The 25,323-nt window shown below is 38.5% G+C and overlaps 1 protein-coding gene across 1 annotated transcript; it reads left to right on the plus strand.

The window, feature by feature from the left end:
• The first annotated feature begins 9,956 nt into the window (after positions 1–9,956).
• LOC141716709 (uncharacterized) lies at positions 9,957–11,613 on the plus strand. The gene has a single exon (XM_074518905.1). The coding sequence runs from the start codon at positions 10,098–10,100 to the stop codon at positions 11,187–11,189; it is 1,092 nt and encodes a 363-aa protein (XP_074375006.1). The 5' UTR covers positions 9,957–10,097; the 3' UTR covers positions 11,190–11,613.
• Positions 11,614–25,323: the final 13,710 nt, after the last annotated feature.

Genomic DNA, 25,323 nt, shown 5'->3' on the forward strand with positions numbered 1-25,323 from the left:
ACTTTCAAGCTGCCGAAGAAACTGCTGTTGGTGGGTCCGAGTCCAACGCTTCTGCGGAGGAGGGATCCCAGAGCAATGCAGTGTCAAAACCGGAGGCTGATGTTACTGAGAGGGTTCTAGAGAGGGATGTTGAGCTGGAAGTTGGTGATGAGTTTGAGAACCTTGAGGATCTTGGGCCTATTCGGGAAGTTTCGGGTGTTGAGTCCGGACGGAAAAAGAAGAGGCTCCAGACACTTGGGACAAAACCTCCCTGGGCTGAGAATTTCGAAGCTGGTTCTGGGTCCGGAGCTGGTAAGGGAAAAGGCTTGGAAGATGAAGGTCCGAATGCAGGAAGTCTGGAGCTGGAAGTTAAAGTTGCTCGCTTCATGGCCGAAATTCCTTCAGAGGCTGATTGGATGAAGATGAACCTGGCCGGATTCGATGCCACTATGAAGGAATGCTCCCGGCTCTGGGGTCAGGTACGTTGTCTTCATGTTCTTGTTTCTTCTATTCATTTGCCTTATAATAGTGTTCTAAGTAATCCATTTTCTGCAGCTTGGTGGCTATATGGCCGAATCTGCTTCTCTGGCCTATAATGAGCTTAAAGATGCCCGAACTACTATTGCTAATAAGGACACTAAGATTGGTCAGCTCCGGGATCAGATCATTGTTAAGGATACTTCTCTGTCCGGACTGAACAAACAACTCAGTGATGTCACTACCAGGGCTGAGAGTGCTGAGAAGGAGATTTCTGATCTTAAATCCGACTTAGCTGAGCTCCGGAGGCAGATGTCCGCTGTGAGGTCGGAAGCTGAAGTAATTGAAGAGTTCAAGAGATCCGAGGATTATGATAAGGCCATGGCCAATGTTGGTGCTCCGGAAAGTGCTCGTTGCTGGTTGGTTGCGGAAAGACATATTAAGACCGATCCGGAGGCCAACTGGGACAACTTTGTTAACGAGTTTATCAAGGCGAAGGAAGATATAGAGCTTGGATTGGGTGAGCCGGAGCCGTTCGATGGCCCTTGCCCCAGCTTCCTTCCTCCTAATGCTCCGGGTCTTGATTTGTTCTGATCTGTAACTTTGATTTTGCCTTAAGACTTTTGATACTTTGATGTTTGTAATATTTGTACTTGGCTCCAGACTTATTCTGGTCCGGATACTGTTTTAATATTTGCTTGTATTGCTGCTATTTTGCTTTGCTATTGTAGTTTGTTTTTGCCTTAGAAAGTTTTTTCTAAGTTGTAGTTTGCTCTAGTCCTGACTGATAGTTTGTCCGGACTAGTGGTTACGTTTTTTACTTAGAAGATTAGTTCTAAGTAAAAATGGTTGCACCAGTCCTGACTAATAGCTTGTCTGGACTAGTGGTGGCTTTTTAGTTAGAAAATTAATTTAAGTAAAAATGGTTGCACTAATCCTGACTAATAGCTTGTCCGGACTAGTGGTGGCTTTTCAGATAGGAAATTAATTATAAGTGAAAATGGTTGCACTAGTCCTGACTAATAGCTTGTCGGGACTAGTGGTTGGCTTTTTTTACTTTGAAAATTAATTCTAAGTAAAAATGGTTGTACTAGTCCTGACTAATTGCTTGTCCAGACTAGTGGTTAGCTTTTTACTTAGAAAATAGTAAAAATGGTTGCACTAGTCCTGACTAATGGCTTGTCCGGATTAGTGGTGGCTTTGATAAATGTAAAGAGGAAATGCTTTTCATTAATCATTCGTACAAAATATAAGGAGAAAAAAATTGGTTGCTTGCCATATTGGCTACAAGATTTTGGTTGCTTTGTTTGTTCGCCTACTGGTAGAATTTTCTTAGCCTTAGTCCATGCCAAGTATTTGGGACTTCTGAGCCATCCATGTTCAGGAGTTTGTAGGTTCCTGGCCTCAGGACTTGTTTGACCTTGTATGGTCCTTCCCATTTGGGCATAAGCTTTCCAGTATTTGTGGGATCTGATGCTTCTGTGCCTCGAAGTACTAAGTCTCCAACTTAGAATTTTTTGACTCTGGACTTCTTACTAAAGTGCTCTCTTGTTTTCTCCTTATATTTTTCCATCCTTTCTACAGCTTGGTCCCGGACCTCATCAATTAGCTCCATGTTTGTTCTGATTCCTTCTTTATTTGCTTCTTTTTTAAATTTTATTGCTCTGTGAGAAGGAGATCCTACTTCAATAGAAAGCATTGCTTCTGTGCCATAAGCTAGTTTGAATGGAATTTCTCCTGTGCTTGTCCTGAGGCTTGTCCTGTAGGACCATAGTACACTTGGTAGTTCTTCTGTCCATTTGCTTTTGCTTTCTTTGAGTCTCTTCTCAATACCCCGAAGCAGTATTCTGTTGGTAACTTTTACTTGGTCGTTTCCTTGGGGATATGCTACTGATGACTTTTTGTGCTTGGTCCCACGCTCCTGAAGGTAGGACTCGAATTCTGATCCGATGAATTGGGGTCCATTGTCTAATACTAGGACTCGTGGTATCCCGAACCTCATCAAAATATTGTCCATAAACTTTATGCAATCTTACTGATTGATTGTTCTCATTGCTTTTGCTTCAACCCATTTGGTCATGTAATCAATTGAGACTAACAAGTACCTGAGATCTCCTTTGCCCCGGGGAAAGGGTCCCATTATGTCAATACCCCAGACAGCAAAGGGTATATGTGACAGGACTGAGGAGGGTAGGACTGGGCTTATCCGGGACACATTGCTGAAGAGTTGGCATTCCTTACATTTTTTCACGAACTCTATTGCATCCTGATGAATGGTTGGCCAGTAGTAGCCTTGTCTTATGATCTTATGAGCTAGGGCCTTTGCAGACATGTGATCTCCACATATCCCTTCATGCACTTCCGCCAAGCAGTACTTTGCTTCTTCCTGGCCGACACATTTCAGGATAGGAGATGAGAAAGTCCTGCGGTAGAGTAGTCCTTCTTCGAGAAAGAACTTGGCTGCTTTTGCTTTTAACCTTTGGGCTTTTCCTTTATCTTCAGGGAGCTCTCCTTTATCCAAGTAGTTGATGAAGGGAGTCATCCAGTTCTGGTTGCTTTCGATCTCCAAGATTTCTCCGGATTCAATAGATGGTTTGTGGAGTTCTTCGAAGTAAACTGAGCAGTCCAGATCTGATGAGTTCCGTACTAATTTGGATAGAATATCCGCTTCTTCATTTTCTTCTCAACATATTTGAAGGATTTGATGGTTTGGTATTGAGGCTAAGTAGCTTTGAACCAGTGCTTGGTACTTTGCCAGAGTAGGGTCCTTTACTATGTATTCTCCATTTGTTAGCTTAACCACTATCTAGGAGTCGTTGTAGATTTTAAAGTCCTGGACCCTCAGAGTCCTGGAGAGCTTTAGTCCTGCAATCAATGCCTCATATTCTGCCTGATTGTTTATTACGGGGAAGCCAAAAGATATAGCTGTTTGAATCGTGAATCCTTCAAGACTTTTGAGTATGAGTCCGGCTCCCGACCTTTCGCTTGTTGAAGAACCATTTACTTTCAAGGTCCAGGCTCCCGGACTTGCATCTTTTTTTGGCTCCGGATCCATGTCCATTGGTTCTGGCTCTTCTTCTGGGAAGTTGCATTCGATTATGAAATTCTCGAGTGCTTGAGCTTTAATGGCAGTCCTGGGAATGAAGCTTAAATTGAACTGGCTCAAATCCATAGCCCAATTGACAAGTCTTCCCGAGACATTTGGCTTGTGAATTATTTTCCTTAGGGGCTGATTTGTTACCACTCTGATTTCTCTTCCTTGGAAGTAGTGCCTGAGTTTTCTTGAAGTTGTGACTAAGGCAAAGGCAAATTTCTCCAATCTTGGGTATCTTGTTTCCGCGTCTTTGAGGACTTGGCTTACATAGTAAACTGGTTGTTATTTTCCATTCTCTTCCCTGATTAGGGAAGCTCTTACGGCTTGTGCTCCTGCTGATAAGTATAAGTAGAGAGACTCTCCTGGCTGAGCTTTAGTTAGGACTGTTGGCTGAGAGAGGTAGGACTTGATTTCCTCAAATGCCTTTTGGCACTCCGGACTCCAGTTCACCTCTTTCTTGTTGCTTGCTACTTTAAGTAAATCAATTAATGGTAAGCATCTTTCTGCTAGCTTTGAGACAAATCTCCTGAGTGCTGCTAGGGATCCCGCTAGCTTCTGCACATCTTTTTGTGTCCTGGGAGCCCTCATATCCTGGATTGCTTTTATCTTCTCCGGATTGGCTTCTATTCCTCTGTTACTGATCATGAATCCTAGGAACTTGCCTGCTCCTACCCCGAAGGTGCATTTCTCCGGATTCAGCTTGAGTTGGTTCTTCCTTAGGTTGTCAAAGCACTCCTTCAGATCTTCCACATCTCCTGGTATAGTTGTTGATATGGAAATCATGTCGTCGACATAGCACTCCAAGTTCCTCCCAATCTGGGACTTGAATATCTTGTTCATGGCTCTCTGGTACGTTGATCCTGCGCTTGTCAGTCCGAATGGCAGCATCTTATACGCATAGACTGCTCTGTGAGTTATGAATGCTGTCTTAGGTATGTCCTTCAGGTTCATCTTGATCTGGTTGTATCCGGAGAAGGCGTCCATGAAACTTAGCATGATGTGTTCGGAGGTGGCATCTATCAGTTGATCAATATTTGGTAGGGGTATGGGTCCTTCGGGCATGCATCATTTAGATCGGTGTAGTCTCCGCACATTCTCCATTCACCGTTGGACTTCTTCATCATAACAACATTAGCTAGCCACTCTAGATATTTGATTTCTTTGATGATTTCTGCTTTGAGTAGCTTCTCCACTTCTTCGTCTATGGCTTTTTGCCTCTCCGGGGTAAAATTTCTTCTCTTCTGTTTGACTGGTTTTCTGTTGGGGTTGACATCCAAGCTGTGCATTGCTATCGACTCATGTAGTCCGGGCATGTCTCTTGGACTCCAGGAAAAAACATCTTTGTACTCCCGGAGCAGGGACACTAATTTTTCTTTGAAGGACTCCTCGAGTCCTGACCCAACTTTTACATTTTTGTTAGGACTGTTTTCATCAACCCGGACTTCTTCTGTTTCGACTACAACTTCGATTTTTGCTTGTTCTTTGTTTGAAACCATTTGATGAATTCGGGCTTCAGAGTTCTTCTTCAGATAGGAGTTTACTTGTTCAGATTCCTTGGTTGCCTGCATGGTAGGGTTGGCTTGGTCTAGGACTTGATTTTCCTTGTTCACTATCATGACTTGGTTGCTTGCCGGTCCTTTCAGACTTATTATATTTGCTTCTTGCTCCGGACTTGACTCAATGAGTTGTACTTCTTTTGTTGCTTCTTCCCTTGTCCAGGGTCGGTGCTTCTTCATGCTTTATTGCTTGCGAAAGACTGTTGCCTTCCTTTTGTTGTCCTGGTGGGTTTCTGCCATTACTAACCCCTAAGTGTAGCATGTTTCAACAATTCCATAATCTCCTTTTATTTCCCCGAATTCTGTCGGGGTTGGGAACTTGATCTTGAGATGGGAGATTGAGTTTATTGCTTGCATAGTGGTTAGAGCTGATCTGCCAATGATTATGTTGTATGACGAAGGAGCGTTGATCACATAAAACTTGACGACATGAGTCACTTGGTTAGGAGCAGTTCCAAAAATGACTGGCAGATATAAAGTTCCTTGGATCGGGACTAAGTTGTGGACGAACCCATAGAGTGGATCCTCCCGACACTCGTTTGAGCTGACGCTCCCTAACTGCATTCGATCTAATATGTGCTTGAAGAAAATATTTACTGAGGAACCATTGTCTACGAGTATTTTTTTTACTTCATTATCAAAGATGTCCAAAGTGACAACTAAAGCTGCGTTGTGATGAGGGTTGACTCCTTCGTATTCCTTACTGCTGAAGGATATCACCAGGTCTGGGAGTGATTGGATTGAGAGCACTTCTTCGCCGAAGTCCGGGCTCTGAGGTGGGGAGTGGGAGCCTCCTAGGACTACATTGACTACATTCTTTCCTCCCTTCTGCGCTTCCCCCTGTTGTTGCTGTCTCAGACTAAGTACTTGTTCATATTTCCCTTCTTCACTTGGTCCTCAATGAAGTACTTGAGTGATAAGCAGTTCTCGGTCTTGTGGCCATGAGTCTCATGGTAATCACACTGCCTATTGTAAGGCCTGCTCTCCAGAGGAGTTTGCACTGGTTTCGGAGGATAATAGAAAGGCTTGTCTTTTACCTCTTTCAAGATTTCCTCCGGGTCGTGTTGAGAGGAGCCAATCCGGCTCCTGCTTTGGCTCCCGGGGTTGCTTCGCGGGTCCCGGATCGCCGTTTGACTCCTGCTTAGGACCAAGTCTCTGGAAAACCGGAGTACTTTGTCTTTCTTGGCTTTGGTTGCTTTGCTTGAACTTCTTATCCTGATGGTAACCCCCTTTCGGTCGGTCATCAGTATTTTTACCCCTGGACCCCCCATTCCAGGTCATCCTCATTGCTTGGAGTACATCTGTTTCCTTTATGAATCTGGCATCCATGGAGTAAGCTGCTGCCAGACTTTGCTGCTCCTTATTGATTAGCTCCACGATTTATCTCTCATTGTGCACTAGGTCCAAGTTTCTCCTGAAAATGCTCAAAGCTTCTCTCTCATCCAAGCTCAAAACTTTGTTGATTGCTTCCTGGAACCGGCGCATGTATGTAGAGAGGGACTCATTGTCATGCTGCCGGATTGTCTCCAGGTGACACATCTGCATTTCGTGCATTTTGTTTGCCCGAAATCTCCGAAGGAAGGAAGCGCGGAATTCCTTCCAACTATGGATGCTGTGGGAGGGGATTCTGCTGAACCATCTTTGGGCCCCTCCCTTAAGAGTTAAAGCGAAGAACCTCGATTTTGTCAAGTCGTTGTAGTAATATATCTGCGCTATCTGCTCAAAGTAGTTCAGTTGCTCCTCCGGGTCTCCTAGACCATCAAAGGAGTCAAAGTTGTAATGCTTCAAGTCCCGCTGCCGGGGAATGGCCTCTAAGGAGTGGCTGAAAGGAGTCAATGTTTCTCCAATTTCTACTCTTGAGTCTCTGCCATCTTTCTTTGCAATTCATAGATCATATCTTTCAGGTCCTTCTGTTTTTCTTCTTCTTCATCATCAGGAATCAGCTCCGGAGTAGGGTCTCTCCGGGTTCTCTTACTCCTAGACTTGGCCAGTAGCTTCTCTTCTTCTAGCTGCATTCTCTTTTGGATCTTTAGCTCAAGCTTTGCTTCTTCCTCTTTCCTGATTTGCCCCCGGACCTCTTCCAACTTTCTCTACTTAGCAGCTTCTGCTTCTTTTTTATTGCCTTAATCTTTCTTGCTTTTCTTCCCCTTGGCTCCAATTCGGTCAAACACAGATCTTTTAGATTGCTGGGAGTCCCCGTACTCCTCCGGTTCCTCCTCAAGTTCGGCTTCTTCCTGGAGACGGGTTTGCTCCTGCCTGTAGAGCCTGATTGGTTTTGCTAGTTCATCACTTGTAAGGGTGGCCATGTGCTCTTCGGCCACCGGGACATTGGTGTATTTGTATTGGTTAAGCTCAATAAGGCTTCTGGCGTCCCCTGTGTTTACAATTCTCTCCACTACGGGAGTGTGCAGTGGTTGCTCTTGGAACATTTCTCTCTCGGCTCTTGGATCAAGGGCCTGGGAGTGGTCCGGATCCTGGACCTGAGTACTAGCAGATGGTCTTCCAGAAGTATGCTTTCCTGGTCTTGCCATTTTTCAACAATTCCAACAACAACTAACAACAATATACTATGAAAAGTGTCGATCTAAGGTTGCTTTCTGAAAATTGCAAAAACTACCCAGAATAATAACGAACACCAACAGACAGCTTCCTGAGACTAGTTTTAACAATCTCCTGGGACTACTCAACATGGTGGTAGAACAAGTATAGCGGGGTCGTAAACACGAAAGTAATATGTAAACTAAAGCAAAGTCGGGGTTCTAAAACGATCAAAATCAACAATAGCACACACAAACGTGGCTTAAATCAACGAAACGGGCTCACACAAACGTGGCCTAAAATAACGAGCACACACAAACGTGGCTTAAATAAACAACATTCATGTTTATGGAAGAGGTTGGTTGCTTGGGTTCTTACAAGTTGAATAAATGGACTTTTTCAAGAGCTTTCTGATGAAGGTGAATCCAGGGACACCGAGACCCAAGGATGGAGAGCCCCTCCTTCTAGCGCCAAATGATAACTCCTAGTGGCGGGGCCGCTCCTTCGACGCCGCGTCTGGATCCTTCGCCGCTGTGGATGTGTAGCTGTGGTGGGGTTCCTACAAAACAATACCGGAATGGGGGTTTTGGTCCCGCGGCACCTCCGGTGTGAGAGTAAGAACTCGCTTTTGGGGAAGATGAAGATAAATATGAATGAAAGGTTGCTGTATGTGTATATGAGTGTGAGAGAGTGATTAACCACAAAATCTCACCTTCTTGGGCTATTTATAGCCCAAGGATAGGGTTTTGGGGTTGGTACCTTTAAATCGTAGCCATTGGTTCTGGGAGCGGAGAATACCTGGCTGGAGTGGATGTTTTACACGTGTTAGTGTGGGACTGGCTGAGGAACGTCCTGAGGATCTTCTGACACGTGCCCTGATTATTCCCATGATTGATGTGTGATAGTTGTCCCCATCATGTGCTTGAGCCAGTGTCTCACGTGCTGGGATTCATTAAGGTTGGGCTTGCGGGACTGGGCCAGTCAGGACTGTTAGTGTGCAGGACTAGTACTTCCAGGAGCCGTGTGAAGTTAGGAGTCCCGGACTAGTCATTCCAGGAGCTGTATGGAGTTAGGAGTCTTGGATTAGTTCTTTCAGGAGCTATACAAAGTTAGGAGTCCGGGGTTAGGCCCTGCAGGAGCTATATGTCCTATCACAAATAACAATCAAATGCACATACAGTCAACTAGACATTATAATTTGGATAACACTAAATACGCGAAATTGATTTTCTAATGTAAGGGACCAAATTGATAACACTAAATACGCGAAATTGGTTTTCTAATGTAAGAGACCAAATTGGTTTTTTTAATTTGAAGGGATAAATTATGATTTGTGATAAGAAAATTAATTGTGGAACGAGACGCAGAGCACAATTAAGATTGAATTTAGAGATAACTCAAGTGATTAAAATTTTTATTTCTTGTTTCATCGAGGTCTGGGTTGAGCCCGAAATTTGTAATTTATTAGAATAAATATTTAGTGATAAAATGTATACTCAATAACGAGCCTAATTAATGAGTTTGTTTTGTAGAATGAACATTTTCAGTCATTTATATCAAAAAATTGTTATTTTTAATATTCTTTTGTGCATATAAGTACATGTTAAACACTGAAATTTATAAATTTGAAATATTTTGATTGATATAATTTTTGTTGGGTTTTACCCCTATTAAAAAGTGATCAATCAAAGGAAGTCAAAATTATAAAATCCGAGATCAATCAAAATAACTTGTGGAGAGGACTATGAACAGTGTTTGGTAGTAGTATATTCCCATGAAATGACAACAGAGGTGTTGAATATGATTGAATATGCATCTTCAAGTCTCCTGTATAGAAGAAGAAGTCATCTTCAACATAACTACTATTCTTCCAAACCCCATACTCCATCTCTGGGTGTATTTGATAATGTTCATGATGTTGATGACGCACTCAACCTGTTTGATAAAATGCTCCACAGAACCCCTCTTCCTTCTGTGTATTACTTCACTAGATTACTCGATTGTATCGCAAAGATGAAGCATTATGATTCTGCACTTGTATTATTCAACAAAATGTGTTTCTTGGGGATTCCTGTTAATCATTATACTATGACCATTGCTATCAACTGTTACTGTCATATGAATTTACCTGGTTTTGCTTTTTCCGTGTTTGGTAGTTTCTTCAAGCGCGGTTGTAAACCCACTTTGCCTACGTTTACTCTACTCATAAGAGAACTTGCGTTAGCGGATAGGACCCCGGATGCAGTTAACTTTTTTAGAAAGGTATTCAGGGAGAAAATTTGTAAACATGATGCAATATTGTTTGGTACCGTTGTAGACGGGTTTTGTAAAGCTGGGCAGACAATGAGAGCCATTCGTTTGATCGATTTGATGGAACAAATTAATTGTAAAGCAGATACTACGGTTTGTGCAAAGATAGACTAGTTGATAAGGCCCTGGACCTTTTCTCGGAAATGATGGGGAAAGGTCTTGTACCTGATGTTTTCACATATACCTCGTTGCTTCAGGGATTATGTACTTTAGGGCGCTGGGATGATGTTATCAAAAAAATCCAAGAAATGGGTGCTCACAGAATCAGTCCAAATGTGTACACTTTTAATATATTAGTGGATGCATATTGTAAGGAAGGTAAATTGGAAGAAGCTGAATTTATGTTCCGTAGCATGACCGCAAGAGGTATACATCCTAATGTTGTAACCTACAGTGTACTGATCGAAGGATATTGTTTTAAACGGAAAATGGATAAAGCAATGGTTTGGTACCGTGATATGATTGAAAATAACGTTTTCCCAAGTACTTTTATGTATAACAGCTTGATTAACGGGTATTGCAAGAGCAAGAAAACGGATCACGCATTGAAACTCTTTCGGTTCATGCAATCAAAAGGAGTAAAGCCTGACGTTGTTACGTACAACATTGTTATAGATATGTTATATCGAATGGGTAAATGTACATCGGCTCTTGAACTTTATACTGAGATGCAAGCAAGGGGAATCATGCCAGATACGGTCACTTACACGATAGTACTGAATGGATTGTGCCAAAATAACTACATTGATGAGACCATGTCATTACTTCAAATGTTGGAAAAAAGGGGACTTAATTCACATATATACTATTATACTATCATCATTGATGGTACTAGCAAGCACGGAGATTTTGATTCAGCACGGGCAATTTTCAATGATCTTCCCATGAAAGGGGTGAAGCCTAATGTTCATACATATACCGTACTAATAAACGGTCTTTGTTTGAACAACCTATTTAAAGAAGCAAAAGAGTATCTTGTAAAAATGGAAGAGGATGGTTGTTTGCCAAATAGTGTCACTAACAATGTTATTGCCCAAGGATTTTTTAAAGGAAATAAATGTGATGAGGCTGTGAAAATTCTGAAGGAAATGGTTGAGAAGGGTTTCAAACCTGATGCATCGACTTTTGAATTGCTGTTAGAGCAATTGCCGTCTAAAGGACAAGATTCCACTTTGATGGATATGATACAAAACTTTGTTCCCCGTGATATCATTGTCTCTAGTTCCAATAGTTGAATGAGTTCTATTATTTAGAGTTCTGGAAGAAGATATATTTGGTTTATATATGCTGCTTTGATCATCATGACAACTGTGTTATTTGTAAGCCAGAATGTACCAGATATAATTTTCTTAATTGTAAGTTTGTGATATGCTAGTTTCTGTTTAGGGACTAGAAAAAAATGCTTTAACTGTATGTTGAGAAGGGTTTCACACCTGACGCATCGGCCTTTAAATTGCTACTGGACCGATTGCCGTCTGAAGGACAAGATTATACTTTGATGGATATGATACAAAACTTTGTTTCCGTAATATCATTGTCTTTTGTTCCAATAGTTGAGATGAGTTCTATAATTTAGAGTTCTAGGAGAAGATATTTTTGGTTTATATAGGCTGCTTGGAACGTCATGACAACTGTTTTATTTGTAACCCAGAATGTACCTAACAGAATTTGCTTGTTTGTGATGTACTAATTTCATGCTAAATTCAGCGTTGTTTTTTTCTTAAAAACATTGTATGTTCTTAAAGAATTTCACTCCTAATTTGTGAGAGAATTTGATAGGGGAAGACAGCAGATTTTACGGTAGGGTTTGTACAGGTAACAGTGAATCGAAATCTCTTTTGACTGGAGGAGTTGTTCCGTTCAGCTAGCTTCTACTGGTAGAGATGGTATATATAGGAGTAACTAGAGCACGTTTTCTGGAATTATAAGCCTTTGGAGGTAAGCTCCAGTTAAGTTTTGAGGAATTTAGGGTTACCTTCTACTGGAGCATTTGATCATTGTATATCCATGTCCTATAATATATCTTTCCCAAGTTTTAACATATTGTAAGGTTTATTTGTTGAACTATTTGGGTTTGTTTCTTGAATTTCTCCCTTTTTTCAAAGTTCAGATTACGTGATCTTTCCTGTTGTTTTTTTTTCCTGTTATTATTGCAGCTTATATATTGATGCATATGTGATTTGTATGTGCATTGATATCAGCTGACAAAAATTACAAGACAGGATTTGACATTTCATGACAAAGTCTCCCAAAATTGTTCTAGTTTATTTGGAACTCAGATAACTGGAGTAGTTCACACACTATATGCTAATCAATATCATAATCAACTCTTTTCAAAACATTATAAGCCATTTAATTTTCAAAGAATCAATTACTGAATAAGGAATTCAATTCCTCTTTAAATAATATGGAACCCTTGAGTGGACTACTTTAACTTTCAATTCATAGTAATACGGGTGATCAACATGTACCGACCTCCATCTGGTCCTTAAGGTACCTATGGCATAATTTCAGCCTTAAATCGGACTATCCCCGCTGGCCTCTTATATGACTGGACTAGTCCCACCAGTCTCTTACGTCTCAAATCCAATCCATCAGGAATTCGTTTGGAAAACCTTGTGTTGAAAAATAAGGGTTTTACTAGATTCATTTTATCATTACCGAGAATATGAAATCATTCATACTCTTTCAAGTCGAAACTCATTCTTAAGTTCAATTTCAAGAATTCAAAGAAAGTGAATAAATCAAAGATAAGCAAAGTTCCATGCTAAGGATCTTGATCAAATGATCACAAAGTATACAAGTTAGGGAATCAAAATAGTTTCAAGGATCATCGTGAATTAAGGTAAACAAAGGAATGAATAATCATTACGCAAGGGGTTCATAAAGGTTCTTATAGGGTTTACAAGAATTCAAGATATTAATGATAAGAAAAGGTTACCAAAAGGTTTGAACAAAAATCTTATCAATAACAAGTTCACAAGGACAATGACAGGGCATCTCAAGAATCAATAATAGGAGTACATCACTTAAAAGTTCAATACTCTAACATGACATGAACAATATCCTCTCTATAATAATTTACACAAGTAAGACGAGTTACTTGTCTGAATTCGCTTTCCTGTTTCACAAAGGTTGAACTGCTACCACCTAGTACACTTTTCCCTTTCCTAGCCTGAATGCACTCACGCTCCGAATCTACAATCCAAAAATCAAAACCTTATTTAGATTCCCACAGAACACTTAACAATTCCCTTTATCGCAATACCCTAAGAGTATATATACTCAATTATAAACACACAACACGTTTATACCAAAACCCGTATACTTTAACCAAATAGACTTCGAATCACGCATTACGATGCAAATACGACATATATCATTTAATCCTTGTATTTCAAACTATATACTTGAGTTATCATATCACTTATATAACTTTATATCAAGACGACTCAATCCTTCATTTTTTCATTATTTATCAAGGTAATGGAATCAAACCAATTACTTTTATACCTATGCTCCATTCGGCTATAACCACAAAACACAACCCAAGAATCAAACATTAACATGCAAGCACCAAAATTGCATATAAACTTGAGATCAAGTCACCACTCATTTTTTTAAATCATCTTTAACCTAAACACTTACATGCATAGCTCTATCTTGACATGCATTTACTGTTTCGTTCAAAACCAAGTCGAAATTACATCTACAATCCATTTAAACACATAAATCAACTTAATTCCTTAAGAACAAGCAAGAACACTCGAAATTTCCAACAATCAAGACATGCATGCATCATTTGGGATTCTTAAACCACAACTCAATCTATTTATTCGATAATCTCTATAATCAATCAACAATAAACCATTTACATTATCAAAATCAACTTAATGATCAAGAACCACTCGGGTTTCAAGCAAAACAATACATGCAACTTTTAATTCAACTCTTTGAACCATGAACTAATCTAATTTCTCAATATTATCCAAGAACAAACATTCACAACCACTTAAATCAATAAGAATCAACTTAATAACTTTTGAAATCAAAATTCCATTCGGTTTTCAACTAAAACATCATATGTAAACATCGAAAATAGGTTTATGAATACGAGAGCTCAGTTATTACATCATCACTCACCACCGGTTCACCGGAGTTCATCACCGGTGGCGGTGGTTTCATGGTGGTGCCCCCATTCGAGGGTTTCCAACCTTAAAACCTCCGTTTAACTTTCAAAAACACAGCAACACACGCATGCAAGGCTCAATCTTCACAGAAATTTACAGAAATTGCAAGCAATCATTCGAAGGAAACAAAGACTCAACACTCGGCTCAAAATTGAGCCCATCGCACATACACACACTCGCATGCAAGCACAAATACACACATGCAAATGATTTAAAGTATATATCTAGGATGAACATGAGGTTTCATGGATGAATCCATAGAAATCAATGAGAGAAGAGGATTATACCGAGAGAAAAGAAGAGAGAGAGAGCTTCGAGAGTTTGAGAGAGAAAAGAGAGAGATGAGAGAAAGTGAGAGAAGAGAGAGAGAGTGAGGCCGGGTGAAAGAAAAGAAAGGGGGAGGGGAAGGAGTATATATTAGTTTGGCAAGGGTAGTATGGTCATTATACCATACTTTAATTTTTCTTTTCTCTTATTTTCAATCTAAAAATGAGTTTAACTAAGAAGTAACTCTCTTAGAAAAGATGGGAGTGAAACAAATAATAATTTTATAGCGTAGATCTCGAAATTAGCTTTTAATCCATATTTTTAAAATAATTTTTGAGCGAATGGTTGATTTAATATGAATTTTACAAGATTTTGCTGAAAGTAGCATCTTAACTCCATAACATCATTATAAAATGCACCAATCACGAAATAAATCCGTCTATCATTTTTAGAAAGTCTCTAGGACAACTTTTAAGATAACAAAATAAATTTCACGACTTGACCTTATTCGAATAATTTTATAAAAATGTATAAAGGTTCAATAAACCTCATTTTAAATCAAATAAATCCCTTAAATCATTTTAAAAATCAACAGATCACGTAATCATGCATACATACAAGAAAGCACATATATTCACACATCACAACTCATTTCTGATCATGAAATTTCCCTTTTTACTATTATTCCTCTTTTCGCGTAACGGGTTGTGTTCTGCTTGACGGCCCGACGCTAAGCGTTTCAATTACGCTTCACAATCAATTATCTTTACCAACCGACACGTCACTAGAATATAATACTCACTTAAACATTCTGTTTCATATAACAACAGATAGTTCACATTTAAATACTTTAATCCCTTTTTAGGATGGGTTCTGTTCTACCCGACGGCCCGACAACACAGCTTATCCCTTAAGCTGACTTATCAAACTGGAACGCATCATTTTACGTTCCCAGTTACTGATATACAATAAGGGCAATTAACCAACAAAATTATTTAATCCCTTTATTAAATCACATAAATTATAATTACACCACAAAATCATACTTTATTCTCTTAATTATGTCGCGAAATTCCCAGTCGTTACACCGGTTCAATATGATAATATTGTTTTAACCCGAACAAATAGTATATATGATTTTCTCTTAGCTAGTCGAATTATATTTTGATAATTTGATAGTATAAATATATATCTATTAAATCTATATAAATTAAATTATTTGTTATAGTATATATTGTTATAGAAATTAATTAAATAATAGAGTAAGTTGACTTCCTATCAATTAGAATAATATAGACAATAATATGAATTAGAAATTTAAATTTGTCGAATACTTGACTTTAATTCAAATATAATAACGCAGAGTTCAATATGAAATAGAATTTAAATTGATAGAGGAAATTGACTTCATTATCAATTAGAATTACATGACCAACCAACCAACCAAACTTTTAATGTTTCGTCTATTATAATCTAAATATTGAGTAATATGATGCTTGATTTGTTTGAAATTGGCAAGTTTTTGTTGCTTCATAGAACAGATGATGAATAACCATAATTGTTTTAAACTCGTGGTTTTAAAACCAGGATCATTAATTTATTCTTTAAGATTTAAGAATATCATCGATGTAGTGTTGTTACTATATATATATAGACAAATTTAAGCCGAGAATATAGAACTCATATATCTAGAAAAGACTCTCTTTTTATTATTCAACTACAATACAATAGATAAATAAGCAAAACACCAACTACTGATCCTACAAAGTAGGACATTACACCCATGAACTCCTAATACTACTCTACTACTGCTAACTTTATTCAACTCCTATAAATACGACTAAAAACCAGAGGCACTAACTGGAATTATAAACACCAGCTGACTACTTCAAACTAGCCGATAGAAAAACAAACCACACAACTAGACATGTTTGAAATTATTTTCCAACAGTTCCCCCTTTAAGCTCAAACATGTCTGTTCAAGTCCTTAACCCCCAGTAACCTCCTCATGCTTTCAAACTTAACCTTCATCAAAGCCTTAGTCAAAATGTCCGCCCATTACTCACCACCGCTCACATGCTTCAAAATAACTTCCCCACGCTCCACACATTCTCTAATGAAATGGTAGCGAATATCAATGTGTTTACTTCTTCCGTATAACATGGGATTCTTGGCCAAATCAATGGCTGATTTGTTGTTTATGCAGACTACAAATGGTCCCATAGTTTCTGAAGTAATTCGACCAAGAACATTTCGCAACCAAATTTTCTGACATGCGGTTGCTGCAGCTGCCATGAACTCTACTTTGCACGACGACAGATCCACACACCTTTGTTTTTGAGAAATCCACGTAATGATACTGTCATTTAAGTAAAACACCATGCCTCCTGTGCTGCGATGATCATCCAATTGCCCTGCTAAATCACTATCTGAAAACCCTGTCAAGACATTGTTCCTGTTGTCTTCAGAGTATACTAGACCATAATGCACAGTCCCTTTCACATACCTTATGACCGTTTCACAACATTGAGATGGAGTTTCGTTGGCCTTTCCATATGTCGACTAACAATGCCTACACTATAAGCTATGTCAGGCCTTGTGTGAACAAGATACCTTAATCCACCTATCATGCTTTTAAACATTGTTGAGTTCACAGCTTCCCCCTTTTCATCACGTGTGATCTGCTCCTTTGGATCCATAGGGTAGCTTGTAGAATTACAATCTAACATTCCTGCTTTCTCGAGTATCTTACGTGCATACCCAGACTGTTTAAGAACAATGCTATTGCCATTTTCTTCAACTTAGATGCCTAAATAGTAGCTCAGCTTCCCTAGATCACTCATCTGGAATTTATTTTTTAATCTCCTCCTTAAACCTTACTGTCATTGCAACATTCGAGCCTGTCACTAGCAAATCGTCCACATAAACAACAATTATTAAAATTCCCTCGTTTGCCCTCCTTATGTACACAACAGGTTCTTGAGGGCATCGTTAAAATCCCAGTTCTTCGAGACACGAACTTAACTTCGCATACCAGGCACGTGGCGCTTGCCTCAAGCCATACAAAGCCTTTTTCAACTTGTACACCAAATGACCCTTTCCAGCTTTCCCAAACCCTTCCGGTTGGGCTACATATACATCTTCTTTAATATCTCCGTTCAGAAATGCTGTCTTAACATCAAGGTGGTGTACCTCCCATTTATTTTTTGCCGACAATGCCAGTAGTATCCTCACAGTTTCCATGGGTGTGACAGGTGTATACACCTCATCATAATTGACCCCATACTCCTGTACATATCCTTTCGCCACAAGACGTGTCTTGTACTTAATTATTCTCCCGTCTGCATCTGGTTTAAGTTTGTAAATCCATTTCAAACTGATAATTTTCTGACTGGGTGGCAAAGGCATTAATTCCCAAGTCTTATTCTCTTCAATTGAGTTTATTTCTTGCCTCATTACCTGCATACAATTCTAATTTCCAGCAGCTTGTCTAAAATTGGTTGGTTCGTCAACCCCCATAAGATTCAATTCTTCACTCAAATCCACTGGCTCAGTTTGACCATATATTTCACTAACAAGTATGGACCTCCTTTGTAACGCCCCCAAATCCGGGGTTAGAGGATTTGGTCGTCACCATGAAGCCTCAATCCAAATCAACCTGTTTAATCGATAAATAAATGTCAGCGGAAGATATTTAGCATAAATGACCCCAACTAATCCAAGATCTTTTAAGGTTACAGTTCTAGAAACAAGAATTCCAAATTCCGTAAATAATTTTTCACTTTCTTTTAAAACTCTGTTCAATAAATTTCCAATTCTAAACTAACCCGCTAGTATAACTTCGAAAAGAAGTATACTAGGCCCAGCTATAAAATAACACAATTATAATATAATATAATATAAATAACTTTACACAATAGAACTTACACTAGTTCGCAAACCCTGGACCCATCACCTTTCAAGAGCTTCTTCTTTGCTTCCTCGAATTACGCAGCTAAACTGCGCAGCTAATCCTCACTGGAGGTTAAATTTAAAAACAGGCAAGTATGAGCGGAAGAAATGCTCAGCAAGATCATTATGACATATATAGAGTCTGTTAGGTCCCAATATGTTTGTAGAAGGGGGGGTTGAATACAAACAGTACCAAATAATCGAATAAATGCGGAATAAAAAAAATGAACCAAAATTTAAGTTAAATAAAAATATTATTAAACTTGAAAGGTGTTACAATAACTGTATCGATTACAAGGTATTAATCTCAAATCAATTATCACAAATCTAGAATAAATTCGACATGAACTTTTTCTATTTTTGCAATAATTAGAATCAAATGCTAAACGCGATTTGAGATTAAGTTCTAGGGATTTTGATCCGCTAGATTGTTACACAAGAACAAGAGAATGATTTCTAGTTGATTGGATTTAACTTTGCAATCTAGAAATTGATCTTGAATTAAGCAGATAAAAAATTGAATGTTTCAGAGACGGCTGCTTTTTCTTTCTGTTTGTTCTTGGCTTCTATTTTTTCTGGATGATTGAGTTGCTGCTGCTCTGCTTCTTTTTAATCAACAGCCGAATAGAATTGAACTGGCATGACAATCCTATAGCTGGCAAGACTTTCGGTAGGACAATGGATTGAACTAGCAAGACAATGTGAATGAACTAGCAAGACTTTCAGTATGACTATTGATTGTCATACCGATTGTCATATTAGTTCAAATAAATTGTCTTGCTGAATTAATAACAGATTTTAATCTAAACAGAAATTCTAATAAGACAATTAAATGTATTGGCATGACTTTCGGTATGACTAGCAATTGTCATACCGATTGTCATACTAGTTCAAATGAATTGTCTTGTTTTGAATTTAAGCAGATTTTAAACCAATTAAAATCTTGTAAATCCTCAATATTAATTCTAAATTAATTAATCAATTTAATTCAATTAATCAATAAATTAATCTTTGCAGATATAATTTATTTTCTTAATTAAATTATATGACTTAATTAGTTAATAGAGAATTAATACTAACCCTGAGCAACATCCATTCTTCTGACAATCTTCTGAAAATCACTGAGACTTATGAATCAATTCTGCCACTTCAATGCTGACACTCGATGTACTGTCTGGTTCATGAGTGACTAACTTCCGTGACGTTTCTTCATGTCTTGACTTTGATACTCTGATTTTCTTCAGATTAAATCCTTGTAATAAATGATACCCTGACGAGATCTCTGTCACTTGATTAAATCCACGATCTTGATTTATATCACTGAGGCATGATCAAATTCTTGAACTTCTTCCAGTGAATCTTCAAGTCTGCAGATGAACAATGTTTCTTTATCCTTTGACAGATGTTACTTTGTGAGATCTCTCTGATGGTAGATCCACTATTTACTTATTACATTCTTATTTGAGTTGAGTTGAATCCTCGAATATATAAATAGGCTATGACATATGACTTACAATCTCCCCCTATTTGTTTGTTAGACAATAACACACAAATACCTAGAGGATAACTCAACTAACAAATAAGAAAAAGATATAAACATACATGCAAAGTAAATAGCAGAAAAGTTCTGGATGAGATTTAACATTTTCCAGATTCCAAGTAGATGTTCCTCTAGACTGAACATATCTTCAAGTAGTTCCATATTCATTTGTACAACCACATTTCCTGTTGAGAAGCCCATATCTCTTGCTTCTCCCCCTATGAGAATCAACTGATTAAAGAAGATCACCTTCGTTTTACCACCTCTCCCGTACAATAGGATCCGCAGATAAAAACCAATGGTACTCCCCTAACAGCTTCTTCCCTTACTAGGAAATCACCTTGTGTTTACCACCTCTCCCGTACAATAGGATCCGTAGTTACAAACAACAATGGTGTGGTGTAGTGTACATTTTTAGGATCTTTTTCTTCCTCCCTGCTATTTCTCCCCCTTAGTTGAGGAATCCTCCAAACTATTACTTAAGCTTTTATCTCCCACTTAAAGAAGGAATGTATGCCGTCGTCTGAAGGAGTTCTCATATTTCACTTGGTTGGAAAAGAAATAACAAGTAGTTTCTCTTTCTTCCTCACTGTGAGTGTGTGATTGTGTTTTAGTGTACCTCACATGTGTTTCACTCTTCTCTCCACTCGTGTTTACACTCATTCTCACAAGTGTATCACTCTTCTCTCATAGTTCCATAATCCAGCTATATTTGCAAGGAAAATCACCTTAGCCATCCTTAAGGAGGTCACAGGTGGTGCAATGGGAGTTCACAAATCCCCATCCCTGTTAAACTCGTCAGATGAATCTGAGTCATAATCTACAAGTTGCTAGTTTCCCTTTTAGGGTTGCAGATTTGAATTCTGGGAAGGTAAACAATGATCCAAAGAATTTAGCATAAAGATCAAAGTTCCCTTCTAATGTCTGTGAAGACATTTCCTTGTGACTTATCAGGTAATATCTGAATCATTATCAACAAGTTGCCGATCTGCACCTATGTCAGATCCACTATCCGCAGATGCATCCAGGGGATTTAAGCCTGGGGAGGTAGATACTGACCACTGACATATGGCTTTTGGATCAGTATCCTCTCCTAACACCTGTAAAGGCAATTGGTCCACTAACGAACCTTGAACAATCGAATCTGACCTTAAAATGGTCGAAACTCTTGTTTTCGTCAACTCATCCTTTGTGTGTGTAACCTCTTCTTGTGCATCAAGAATTGTTTATGTTTGAAGTGGTGACACTACATCGGATACCTTGGCTGACAGGCAAAATTCAATAGACGCACCCTGTTGAGAGAATGAATCTAGTAACTGTTTTTGTGCCTTTTCAGCCATTACATCTTTTTGAGAAGATGTATGGGGGCTAGCAGTTGTCTCGGTTTAAATACTACTCATCTATGTAGGAGACAGAGCTACTGGGTTGACTACAGAACCTTCCTTATATGGTGCACTAAGGCACTATCTCCCTCACGCTCATTGATACTACATTTAGTGGTAAGAGAGTGTTGGTTGGTTCTGTTTCTGTGTTTGTCTTTACAGTCTGGGATAGATGTTGTGGGTTTTCAACCTCATGACTGTCAATGAAAGAAAGCCATTGGAGACTGAACCTGTAACACAGAATATATGGTAATAGAGAGAAAATGATTTACAATAGTGATTTCAAAAGATTTTACATGACATAAGAAATCACTAATGTAGAAAGAAGTTTGATTTTGTTTTTCAATATGAATGAGTTTTTGATAAAACATTGATCACTTAGGGTAAAGTCTAAGTAATTCTCATTCATGTCAAAAGCTTACAAATATCTGCAACATAATGTTAACAAGATATCATTGACCGATACTTGTCAAGTACTTTAGATACTAATTGTTATGTTGCATAAACAATATACCACTGCACTTATAAAATAATATGATTGTGCCTAGTGATAAGATAGTTATAAATATGACGACTCTACTTATTCATATAAAACTGTAACTGCAGTTAGAGTGCCATACCATGTCCTTGACGATTGCTTGAGCAGTATACTAGTTCGTACCAACCTGAAGTGAGATTATGAAGAAGAGATTGCATAGTCCAATAGATCTGCAGCTGCAAAGTCCATGAACTGTGGTGCACTGACTTCCTCTTTTAACTCACCAATCAGGAGTACACTTGTACACATCTTACTAGAGTACAATTCCAAGTGTAATGTGCAGCATGTGCCTGATATGTCGTAATATTCTCAAGTCTCGTCACTGGTGCTATATGTTAGATACTGCTTCCTGATAATAACCTAGCACAATATACAAAATTACAATGATAACATTCCCAGCTTGCAAACAGCCATATCCCTCAGATAAACCTTTACTGTTATCTCCAAAGGTAATCAGGGGGCCAGCTTTCTCAATCCTCATTTGATAGCAGGGCTCTATCTTCGGTCATATGTCTTGATGATCCACTGTCAAGAATCCACACTACCGGTTACACCTGTATACTGCCCTGCACTTCAAATGGATTAGACCTTCTTCGGAACCCAAACTTGGTTGGGCCCGACATACTTGTAGAATTGTCCTTTGTCATGCAAAACAACATTTTTAATTTTAACGATCTCAACATTCTCAATGACTGAACATTTGACCTTGTAAACAGCCTTAACAAATTTCTGTTTAAGCTTAGGCACAAATGTCTCCTTTCTAGCCTTAGAAGGACTAGCAGTCTTAGACCTATCATGCTTCTTGTTATTCACATGCTGACGAGGAGTAGTCTTATCATTAGACACATGCTTACCATTAAAATAAGCATACATCATATTAAAAGCACAAGACATACAATAAGCAACACCACATGCTTTATGAGAGTGATTAACAGCAGGTAATTTATGCATGGTAGACATGGCATTATTGTTATCCAACTCATGTGTGTCTGAGTTATTCTCAGTTGCTTTCACAACTTTGACTGGAACTTTCGACTCACTTGACTTGGAAACAATCTTCTCATAAGCATGATCCTCAGCACGTATTTCTTCTTGAATAACGGAAGAGGTCGCATCAAATGGTTCAGCAATTGATGCTTTATAGAGGGGTTCATCAACACCCTTAAGCACATGTGGTACTTCCCTCCCTTTAGCACAGACATGAGGAGGAGAGTTTATGCCTAATTCTCCAATAGCAACATTGTAATCATAACCTATTCCAGATGTTTGATTAACAGCTTGCTTACTGTAGAACTCTTTAGCCTTCGAACAATAATTGAAGTAGGCTCTAACCTTAGTCTCAAGACCGGTGATCTTGTCTTTGAGAATAGTTTCGAGTTTTCTATAACAGTCAACTCTATTATCTAGAAAAGATACCTGTTCTTTTAATTTGTCTTGATTAATGTGCACAAGTCTTAATTCATTGACCTCTTTCTCAAGGTCTGTGATCTGTAAACTTAACAGTTCATTATCACGACGTGCACAATCTAAGTTACCTCTTAGATGATAAACCATTTCAGCATCAGAAAGTTTTACCTCTATTCTTGACGATGAAGCTTTTCCATCAATAGCCATAAGAGCAAGATTTCCTTCTTCTTCATCTTCACTATCAGTATCATCCCAGCTTCTTCCCTTTGCCAGATAAGCCCTTTCAGAGTTCTTTCTTACTTGCTTTGGCTTCCTACATTCTGTGGCAAAGTGTCCCAACTCATTGCAGTTATAGCATCTAATGGTGCTCCGATCAACCATCCCTGTTTTGTACCCACCACTGCTGGTGTTAGAGGATGAAGATCCACCTTTCTGGAATTTGTTGTAGTTGGACTTGTACTTAAGCTTGGGATTCCTCCTGAATCTGACATGGGAGAATCTCTTGACAATTTGGGCCATTGATTCATCTTCCAATTGCTCCAGCTCTTCCAAGGAATAAAAATCATCACTTGATTGATTTGTAGTAGGAGGATCATATTCTGCTACTAACTCATTTTCCTCACCCTTGGAAAACTGTACCATTCTTTCTAACTGTTGAGATTGTTGTTGTTGTTGACCTTCAGCTACAAGTGCATTAGATGTGCTGACCATTCTATCCTTCCCGTAGACTTCCTTCTGTTGAATCTGCTCCAACTCATAAGTTTTTAACACTCCATAGAGCCTGTCCAAAGAAATCTCACTCAGATCTCTAGCTTCTCTAATGGTAGTGATTCTATGTTCAAGATGAGCTGGCAGTGATAAAAGGAACTTTTTGTTGACCTCCCTGATTGAATAATACTTTCCATTGATGTTCAGGTTGTTGATCAACGCATTGTACCTCTCAAACACTTCAGTAATTCCTTCTCCTGGATTTGATTTGAAATGTTCATATTCAGAGGTTAGGATTTCCAACTTGTTCTCCCTAACTTCCTCTGTGCCTTCATTAATTACCTCAATAGTTTCCCTCATGTGTTTAGAATTTTTACAGTTCATCACATGTCTGTTCATCAAGGGATCAAGGGAATCAATTAATATTAATTGAAGGCTGGCATCCAAGGAGGCTTCTTCCTTCTCAGCAGGAGTAAAATCTTCGGGCTCTTTTGGATAGGTTCTAGCTTTAGTAGTCACCACACCATCTATTATTACCTCCGGTTCAATAACCATCGGAGTTTTTATACCCTTCTTTAACAAGTTTGAATATTTGGGATTTACAACTTGTAAAAATAATAGCATCTTCTTCTTCCACATGATATAATTCTCTTTATCAAATTGTGGAATTTTAACGGTTCCAACTTTATGTGAAGTCATTATGAATTTTTGAATAAATAAAAATTCAAGGAGTTGAAAAATCACAAAAGTCTAGGATCTTGATTTGTTCGTTAATCAGAAGGCTCTGATACCAATTGTTAGGTCCCAATGTGTTTGTAGAAGGGGGGGTTGAATACAAACAGTACCAAATAATCGAATAAATGCGGAATAAAAAAAATGAAACAAAATTCAAGTTAAATAAAAATATTATTAAACTTGAAAGGTGTTACAATAACTGTATCGATTACAAGGTATTAGTCTCAAATCAATTATCACAAATCTAGAATAAATTCGACATGAACTTTTTCTATTTTTGCAATAATTAGAATCAAATGCTAAACGCGATTTGAGATTAAGTTCTAGGGATTTTGACCCGCTAGATTGTTACACAAGAACAAGAGAATGATTTCTAGTTGATTGGATTTAACTTTGCAATCTAGAAATTGATCTTGAATTAAGCAGATAAAAAATTGAATGTTTCAGAGACGGCTGCTTTTTCTTTCTGTTTGTTCTTGGCTTCTATTTTTTCTGGATGATTGAGTTGCTGCTGCTCTGCTTCTTTTTAATCAACAGCCGAATAGAATTGAACTGGCATGACAATCCTATAGCTGGCAAGACTTTCGGTAGGACAATGGATTGAACTAGCAAGACAATCTGAATGAACTAGCAAGACTTTCGGTATGACTA

The sequence above is a fragment of the Apium graveolens genome, chromosome 4 (assembly GCF_009905375.1).
Source record: "Apium graveolens cultivar Ventura chromosome 4, ASM990537v1, whole genome shotgun sequence".
NCBI lineage: Eukaryota > Viridiplantae > Streptophyta > Magnoliopsida > Apiales > Apiaceae > Apium > Apium graveolens.

What these genes read in the sequence shown, in the direction of transcription:
- LOC141716709 (XM_074518905.1), top strand. Translation starts at nt 10,098, where the DNA reads ATGATGGGGAAAGGTCTTGTACCTGATGTTTTCACATATACCTCGTTG.